Here is a 9,448-nt window from a genome sequence, read left to right as displayed (position 1 = left end):
AATTCATTGGCGACGAGGAATTCTGAAGGGAATGATTTTACGAAACTATCCCTTATTATATACTAGGAGACTAATATAACATGGAGGATATATAGGTAAATCAAACAAACAAACTAAATATTATCTGAGATATATAGACCCTTGGATCGGATGTTTCCTATCTAGAAACTGAAAGATTACATTCAGATTCAACTATATATACCTAAAGTCCTAAACTCCCACACGGCCGTAATTCAATTCATTCCTTGGAAAACAGTTTGGAATTCTCACAAACTTCCCCCATTATATTTAGAGACCCGCCTCTGATTTGATCCGCCATTGATCGATACGCTGAAGATAGCGACCCGGGTCGCTGAAGTACCGCGATCGGAAACGGAGTTCGCAGCGTTTCCGGCAACACTGAGACAAATCAGGAGCAAACTGATCCTGAATCCTGGCTTGTTGCAGACTCAAGTTACGGAGTAAGAGGTGATGATGTATGCAAGGAGAATTAATTGCAGAAATCAGAAATGGATGCGTCAGCTGTCCAATTCAATAGAGCAAAGTCACGTTAGTCATGCTAGCTTCATTAGAAATCGTCTCCTAGATTCATCCTCATTGCCAAGTGTTGCTTCTGCTAATAGTTTCAATGGTCTCCTAGTCGCGTCGGGTAGTCAGTTACGCTTCTTCAGCTCAGAAGGCGATACAAATGAGGGTAAACAGTTACCTGGTGCTAACTTTGATAAAGAAAAGAATCGACACGCCATACTTGGGGAGCAAGATCAAAAGGATTGGCTTAATAGTCGCAAGCTTACCTTTGAGAGTAAGAAGAAAGAACTACCTTTCTTGACAAGACGAGAGAAGTTCAAGAATGACTTTCTACGGAGAGTTGTTCCGTGGGAGAATATAACTGTTTCATGGGAGACATTTCCTTACTACATCGAGTAATTTTTTTTAGTTTTTCATTAATGGTTCTTCTCTTTCTGATTACTTGGCACAAGATTTATAAATATTCGTTCCTCCTATAGTGAACCAACCAAAAATCTTTTGATGGAATGCGCCGCTGCTCATTTGAAACACAACAAGTGTACTTCTACTTATGGCGCTCGGTTGACATCTTCAAGTGGGAGAATACTGCTTCAGAGTGCTCCAGGTTGGTCACAGGTCCTGCAAAATTTGATAATTACATTGCCCGTGTATCTCTGACAATGCCTTGATTATCTGCTTTATATCATCATCATCATCTATAGGCACTGAGCTTTACTGTGAAAGATTAGTTAGAGCTCTAGCGCGAGATCTTCAAGTTCCCTTACTCGTTCTGGACAGCAGTGTTCTCGCTCCTTACGTAAGATTTAATTAATTGGAGTCTTGAATATATATTCTACTCAGTAAGCACGATTTTTAATAGTGAACTTTACGTTTGGAGCAGGATTTTGGTGATGATGGTCCAACCGAGTCTGAATCAGATGAAGATGATGGTGTGGAGGAGTGTGCTTCAGAGTCAGATATTGATGATGAGAATGATGCTAGTAATGAAGAAGACTGGACTAGTAGTAATGATGCAAAATCAGATTGTAGTGATAAAGATGAAGTTGATCTACATGCAAAGGCTGAAGCAGCCCTCAAAAAGCTTGTTCCTCTTGAACAATGTTCTAAGGTATAGTTTTTTTTTAGCCCAGAAGTGTGTTTGTTCAAATTTTCCACCTTAATATATCATTGAGACTTAAATACTACATGTTGGAGTATTATGGACTTGATTGAATATATCAATTGTTGGAGTACTTCAAGCACTAGTCATAATCTTGTTTAGTTGTCTGATTTTATGTATTTGTACCGGCAGATGGTATCTGGGGAAAATAATGTTGAATCTGAGGACTCAAAGTCAGAAGCTGCTGATCCGACCGATAAATCAAAAGAGTCTAAACAACCACTGAAGAAAGGTTCATATTGACATTCTCATCAATTTTACTTTGCAGGCTGTATGGTTTGCAATTTCTACGTTTTAAAAGATATAGAAGGCTATATTTCTTATTCCTATGTGTGTACATGTTCTAGTGTTCAACATGTGTACTCTTTCAACTCTCGTTATCTATTAGGCAAACCTTCTTATTGATAAGTTTCTTTCTTTCTCATTATTTTTCAGGTGATCGGGTGAAGTATGTTGGGCCTACTTTACGTATTGAGGCTGATAACAGGTTGTCAATTATATCTTGCACCTGCAAGTTTCTTTCTGTGATAATTTGATTTTATAGCTTTCTATAGTTTGCCTTATAATCGATCACAGCGATAATTTAGAATATTGAAAGCTCTGAAATAAGGTTTATCTTTTAAATCATGAATGTGGCTTTCTATCCATTTTTGGTCAGTGAAACATATGTGTATGATAATATCCGTATTTTTTCTTTCATGAATGGCTTGTTTATTTGTCTGTTTTCTGGTAAAGACATTATATGTGCCTGATGATTCTCTAACACTCTCCCCCCAACCCAATAATCAGTGAGGCCCCTCCACGTATCCATTTAAGAACAGTCAGGGTTTTAAAGTGAATCAGTCATTTTGATCGATGAGGATTTCAGTTATGTTAGGAATTGCCAGGAGAACACTAGATTTTAACATGATCTCATCCCCCATAACAACTCTGACTTCGTCTGTCACCTGACATTATAATGCAATACAGGGTCATATTGGGGAAAATATCAACATCCGATGGTCCAAGGAAAGCGTATACCATTTTCCGTGGCAGGTGGGTTGGTGAGTTGTTTACGTACAAGCGATCAAAATACTGTAAAAGAATAAAAATGAAAATCTTAGATGTCCCTAAACCTTGTAGCTGTTTTTTGGTTCCTTTTTTCCCTTTTATCTTTAAGACCCAAGTTAGGGGATTAGGCATGCTCTAAAGTCTTATCTTAGTCCAATGTTTCACCATTCAGTTGGCCAATTACTCTGTTTAGATAATTCTAATTCCAAAACTGTTGCATGTGTACTGCTTTTGTCCGGCCTATAGTTGCTTGAGTTCTGTCCAAAATTGGAAACTTTTCTTCGCTGCACCATGCATGAAGTTCCATAAATTCCAGCTGCTATGAGAAATTATTCCCAATGGTTTCAGTCACATTGTTAATGATTACATTTTGTGTATTTGCTAATGTTTGTAATTATATAAAATCTATGCAGGCCTTTACCAAATGGTCAACGGGGGGAGGTATTTGAGGTTAGCGGAGATCAAATTGCTGTAATATTGGATATAAATGATAACCCAGGAAGTGATGTGGAGAAAGAGGAGAAAGAAGAAGACCAGCCTGCAAATCCACCAGTTTATTGGATACATGGTAATGTTCAATATGGATGAAGAATTTTAAATTTTTTGTCACCTTCCTTAATTTTGATGTCTAATCTGTGGAGATTTCCTCGCTGGTTTCTTCTGTATTTTCCTCAAGCATGTGCTCTTTATATTGTCGTTCATAGTGTGTTTCATCAATTAATTCTTATAGTAATGAGGGATACCTCTGATAATGACATTAAGAATTTAGCCAAATTGTATGGCATGTCACTATACAATTAAATTTATTTTTAGTATGATATATCAGTCTAAGATGTTCAATCATTGTAATCCTGGTAGTGATTTATTTCTCTTTACATACAGCCAATCATGTCGAGCTTGTTGGTGACACTCAGATTGAGGATTGTTACATTGTTGCAATGGAGGCCCTACGTGAGGTATGGTAGTATCACATTAAAATATTCAAATGGATGTTTGTATTTGTATTCTAATGCTTAAGGCCATTCATCTGTATAGAATAATCTGAATGTTCATTGCTTGCAGGTATTGCATGTCAAGCAACCTCTTATCGTCTATTTTCCAGACTCTTCTCAATGGTTGTCTAGGGCAGCTCCCAAGTCAAAAAGGAAGGAGTTTGTCAATAAGGTGCAAGAAATTTTTGACCGATTATCAGGTCCTGTTGTTTTAATCTGTGGGCAGAACATATCTGAATCCGAGTCAAAGGAGAAAGAGAAATTTGTAAGTGTTGGGAATTATTTTTGCAATTGTAAGTTGTATTGCAAGGTGAACACCATTTTACTTATCTTTTCCTCTGCAATTTATTTTTGTAACAGACGATGATACTACCAAATTTTGGGCGTCTTGCAAAGCTGGTAATTTCTCTCTATTACTTAGGAGCAGAAAAAATTAGACAAACACATAGTGATTGATGCCAAATTTGTCCTTATTGATATATCCTCAATATAATGTTGTTGTGCGGTTGTGCCATTGTTTCTGTTTCCAGCCTGTTTCTCTTAAGCGTCTTACTGAGGGGCTAAAGGCAACAAAGAGATCAGATGATGATGAAATATATAAGCTATTCTCAAATGTATTCTGCATACAGCCCCCAAAGGTAAATGCTGAAGTTTTGTACTTCCTCCTACTACAATGCCTGAATTTCAAAGCTTTTTCATGTGATTATTGCTCATACCGACTTTTCTCGTGTTCTCAAGAGCCTTTGATCACACATCAATCATCTTTCTGTTCTTAACATGTCTGATACTTTTATTTTTTGAAATGAACATTTCTTAGACTTTACTGGTTTATAGTGATTGTGTTATACTTGAGGCTATGTTTCATGTTGGATATAGCTTTGTGTATAAGATTGAACGTGAAGTGTTATACTTGGTGGATTTTTAGTCCTAGTTTTTCTTGGCACTGTGATGATTAGACCAATTTTTTACAATCATGCATTAGTACTTCAGACGTAGAGCAATGTGCATACACATTTAAGTCTCTGTTATTGGTAGTTTCACATCTTATTTTAATTTTAAGACTTTACTTTTGCAGGAAGAAGAGGTACTTCAAACATTCAATAAACAGATTGAAGAAGACGGGAAAATTGTGATGTCGAGGAGTAATTTGAATGAATTACACAAGGTAAATTCTACTGCTGAAATTTATCTGCTACATCAGTGGTAATTTATAGTTTAAGTTTCTTGTGTTATATACTATATCTTCTTTGGAATCAATGAATCATACTACTAGTCTCTGAGGCAGGGGTGGAGGCATTGCCTTGAATGTCTCACCTGTTGGAATAGTTTCTGAACTTCTGCATTTCAGGTTCTCGAGGAACATCAGCTATCATGTGCAGACCTTTTGCAAGTAGATACAGATGGTGTGATCTTGACAAAGCGAAGTAAGAAACTGACCTATTTAACTTTACTTCTGTTTTTTTTTGTTTTTTTATGATAGATGGTGGCACCTTTCCATGAGAAATATAAAGATCAGGGAGTAGGATGAAGTTTGATATCTAGGGAGATATAAATACAGATATAAATGTGAAATAAAATCTTGAATGTAACTTATAGGCGGTGAATTAATCTAGGAATCACATCATTATATATGCTGGAGTTGCAGGGCCAGTCAACTTTGTCAAAATAATCTTAATTTGTTATCACTGATACACGTGCAACTATAATTGAAATCTACAATGATGGACTTGATTGAATCTATAATGATGGACATGATTGAATCTATCCTGTAGTACAGGGCTTGTAGCTAGGGTGGTAGATGGATATGATACATAATGCTTATCAAAGCTTAGTTATATATTTGATGTAGTATTAATTTATTCGACTTGTATTTCCTGCAGAAGCTGAGAAGGTAGTTGGCTGGGCTAAAAGCCACTACTTGTCATCTTGTCTTGTTCCTTCCATTAAAGGTGACAGACTGCAGCTGCCTCGTGAAAGGTACTTGTATCATATGTTGTATATTGTAATTTCCCGCTTTATGTCACCTAACAGTGCTCACTGTTGTTTCTTCTGTAAAGTCTTGAAGTAGCAATCTCACGTTTGAAGGAGCAAGAAAACTTGTCTCGGAAACCTTCTCAAAATTTGAAGGCATGTCTGCCTTTTATACTCAAGTTAAATGAAATTGATGTTTTCAACTCTTATATAGTTATATCTAACCTTTAACTTATACAAACTTTTGCAGAACCTTGCAAAGGATGAATATGAGAGTAACTTTGTATCAGCAGTTGTACCTCCTGGTGAAATTGGTGTCAGGTTTGATGATGTAGGTGCTCTGGAGGAGGTGAAGAAGGCGTTGAATGAACTAGTCATTCTACCAATGAGAAGACCAGAGCTTTTCTCTCATGGAAATTTGCTGCGGGTAATGATATTAACTATATCTCTTGGTTGTTTTTTTTACGAATAAATAAATATCTGATGATGTAATGCCTCTGGTCAGCCATGCAAAGGGATATTACTTTTTGGTCCTCCTGGAACTGGGAAGACCCTGCTTGCCAAGGCACTTGCAACAGAAGCTGGGGCTAACTTTATCAGCATTACCGGTTCAACGCTTACATCAAAGGTATGCTTTCTGGCATTCTACATCGTGATAGTTTATTATTTTTTCATAAAATTAAAAAAAATAGAAATAAAAAAAACTGTGCCTTTTCGTGATCAGTTGCTTGTGGCATGATATTCTTTCTCTCTGTGTGTGTTCATTTTTCTGTAAAATGCCTCTCTGACTGACAAACTAAGATAAGGGACTCCTGACCTTTTCTAAATTACAGACATTTCCTTCGTAATTATTACTGATATTTGGACCTGTCCAAGATCATGAATATTGATTAGATGGAAGTGGGATGATTTTATATCGAAGTTGCTAGAAAATTATAAGCTCCTTTTTTTTCTTGATAGATATTCACATATCTGCAACTTTTATTGTCACAGTGGTTTGGAGATGCTGAAAAGCTGACCAAAGCTCTCTTCTCGTTTGCCAGCAAGCTTGCTCCCGTCATTATTTTTGTTGATGAGGTGATCTTCTTTTTTTTCTTATGAACTATTCTAAATTGTGAAATTTTTTATGATATACAAATGACTGTTTTCTTGTTATAATTTAGATGTGATGTGTGCACTTGATCTGTAAAATGGTTTAGGGATACCTTTATATGTTAATTTTTATTTAGATTCTTAGTCGAGGTGGACAGCAAAAGTATACATACTATGGTAAGAAGTAAATGATATTGTGCTAAAGGCTATTTCCATCTGTTTGCTGACTAGAGCTTTGCCATAAAACCCTACTTTTATTAATCTATTGACAATGGTTGTGGAATACACTTCTGTGTTATCTTTAGAAACCTTTATAGTTTTGTCAAATGTGGTACCAAAACTTCTGGCGTGTTTTGGCAAAAACAGATTAATAGATGGTACATTTCAAGCTTCTTGCGTGGAACCAATTTTATAATGTGCCTTGCAGCTCATCCTATGTAACCAGTTTATATATATATTATATATATATATATAATTCGTATAAACACTCAGGGTGGGAAGAATTCAGATCCAAGTATTTTGTTTAGAAAGGAATGGATAATATTCTGTTTTGTTTTGTTTTTTGTGTGTGTTTAAGCTACAAAATTTCAACCTTGCTTATCTTCTACGTTCTCTGTTATTGTAGGTTGATAGTTTGCTTGGCGCTCGTGGTGGTTCTTTTGAGCATGAGGCAACTAGAAGAATGAGAAATGAGTTTATGGCAGCTTGGGATGGATTGCGATCCAAAGACAGTCAGAGAATTCTTATTCTCGGTGCCACAAATCGGCCATTTGACCTTGATGATGCTGTTATTCGTCGCTTACCAAGAAGGTCTGATATATATATTTTTTAAGATGGTTTTTTCGAATCTCATTAGTTCTTAGGTTAGTAATTCTTGTTCATGTATAATGCTTTGTTTTCTTTTCTTATGCATATTGCAAATCCTTTACATTTGTCTCTTTTTTTTTTCTTTTTTTTTGTAAAGCTTTACATTTGTCTCTTGGTAGGATATATGTTGATTTACCAGATGTTGAAAATCGTAAGAAGATTTTGAGTATATTTCTTGCTCAAGAGAATCTAGAACCTGGTTTCCCATTTGAGAAGCTTTCAGAAGCAACTGAGGGATACTCTGGCAGTGATTTGAAGGTAATAGACTGCCATTAAACTTGGAGATTATTTGTTGTGTATTGAATACTTACGATAATGTTTTGCAGAATCTCTGTATTGCTGCTGCTTATAGGCCTGTCCAAGAACTATTAGAAGAAGAAATCAAGGTACAAATATTTTCAGTGGGGATTAGGCAAAGGCTAGGTGTTTCCGTTAATTTATTATTGGACAGCCTTTAGAATGCTATCTTGAATACTAATTTCAATGGTTCTAATATTGCGATCTATCAAAATCTTTACAGGACAGCAAAAAAGATTTATCTGCAGCGTTGAGGCCACTTAGTTTAGATGACTTTATACAATCAAAAGCCAAGGTAAGAAACTCTTCAAGTTACAGGCTTTTGTTATTACTTCAAGTTTAGTACGTGTCATTTTTATCAATGATAACAGAAGACAACGTTGTACGGCATCCTGCATACTTTGTACCCTACAATTTATTGCTATTTGATTTGGATATGAGTCTAATCATTTTTGGAAATTATTATGGAGCTGTTATATGGTTTTTTGAATAAATATCTCTCTGCGAATTGTATGTTAATTGTTTTATACATTCTGCGGTGAATTTACCTTGTCCATGTGGCATAGTCCTGGTATTGTGCGGGCAATATGCAATACTGAAATGTCTATTTATTTGGGACTTGGTTTTGTAGGTTGGACCATCTGTATCGTATGATGCTGCGAGTATGAATGAGCTTAGAAAATGGAATGAGCAATACGGTGAAGGTGGAAGCAGAAGAAAATCACCATTTGGTTTTTGAAACTGCTTTTACAAGGTTAACCTGATTGTTATAGAAATATATCTTACCGAGAATCAAAAAGGAGAGGCCCAACTTTTTGTGTCCTCTCTTTATCAAAAATTGAAGGAGCCCAGCTTGGAGCGACTTCCATTCTTGAATTTCTTTTAATTTGGAGGGAAAAGAAACTGATAGAATACTGCCTTTGCTGGCTTTAGGAAAACCTTAGAATACTGCCCAACTGTGTTACTTTGTTGATTTACTTACTAGCATTGGTGAGAACATTCCCGTGTTTCGTCCAGTGTTGCTGGAAATGCTGCTCCTCCCTGTGAACTCCGTTTCCGATCGAGTGTACCCAATCACGGTACTTCAGCGACCCGGGTTGCTATCTTCAGCGTATCGATCAATGGCGGATTTGGTCTCTAAATATATGGGGAATTAGATTTTTAGAGGAAGAGTTTGTGAATTGCAATGACAAAGAGGAGGTGGATGTTCGATCTTTAAGCTGAGCTGGTTTTTCAAGGATTGAATTGAGTCTTACGGCCATGTGGGAGTTTAGGACTTTAGGTATAGTTGAATCTGAATGTAATCTTTCAATTTCTAGAAAAGAAATCAATCAGATCCAAGGGTCTAAATATTTGAATGTAATCTTAGATAATATTTAGTCGATGAAACAATAGAATGAATTCGAGAGAATGAACGTAATTTTATTACATGGAGCCTTATATATAGACATTAAATCAAAGATTCCGATGAATTTAAAATAAAACATTATTC

At 36.1% G+C, this 9,448-nt stretch overlaps 1 protein-coding gene across 2 annotated transcripts; it reads left to right on the top strand.

The window, feature by feature from the left end:
- Positions 1–201: 201 nt before the first annotated feature.
- LOC126792927 (uncharacterized) lies at positions 202–9,384 on the top strand. 2 transcript variants are annotated; one of them, XM_050519443.1, is made up of 24 exons: positions 202–923; positions 1,008–1,132; positions 1,230–1,324; positions 1,409–1,636; positions 1,820–1,919; positions 2,123–2,174; positions 2,657–2,722; positions 3,151–3,305; positions 3,620–3,693; positions 3,800–3,994; positions 4,090–4,128; positions 4,260–4,367; positions 4,805–4,894; positions 5,078–5,153; positions 5,610–5,706; positions 5,787–5,856; positions 5,951–6,127; positions 6,206–6,328; positions 6,694–6,777; positions 7,418–7,602; positions 7,779–7,917; positions 7,986–8,045; positions 8,180–8,251; positions 8,588–9,384. In XM_050519443.1, exons 1-24 carry the CDS (start codon positions 472–474, stop codon positions 8,693–8,695), a joined length of 2,970 nt encoding a protein of 989 aa, XP_050375400.1. In that variant the 5' UTR covers positions 202–471; the 3' UTR covers positions 8,696–9,384. The 2 variants fall into 2 exon arrangements, with proteins under 2 accessions (XP_050375400.1, XP_050375401.1); XM_050519444.1 differs by lacking the exon at positions 2,657–2,722 and having other exon boundaries at positions 203–923.
- The last annotated feature ends 64 nt before the right edge of the window (positions 9,385–9,448 follow it).

Source organism: Argentina anserina, chromosome 4 (genome assembly GCF_933775445.1).
Source record: "Argentina anserina chromosome 4, drPotAnse1.1, whole genome shotgun sequence".
NCBI lineage: Eukaryota > Viridiplantae > Streptophyta > Magnoliopsida > Rosales > Rosaceae > Argentina > Argentina anserina.
The sequence above is the reverse complement of the archived record's forward strand: the minus strand, read 5'-3'. Positions and strand labels throughout refer to the sequence as shown.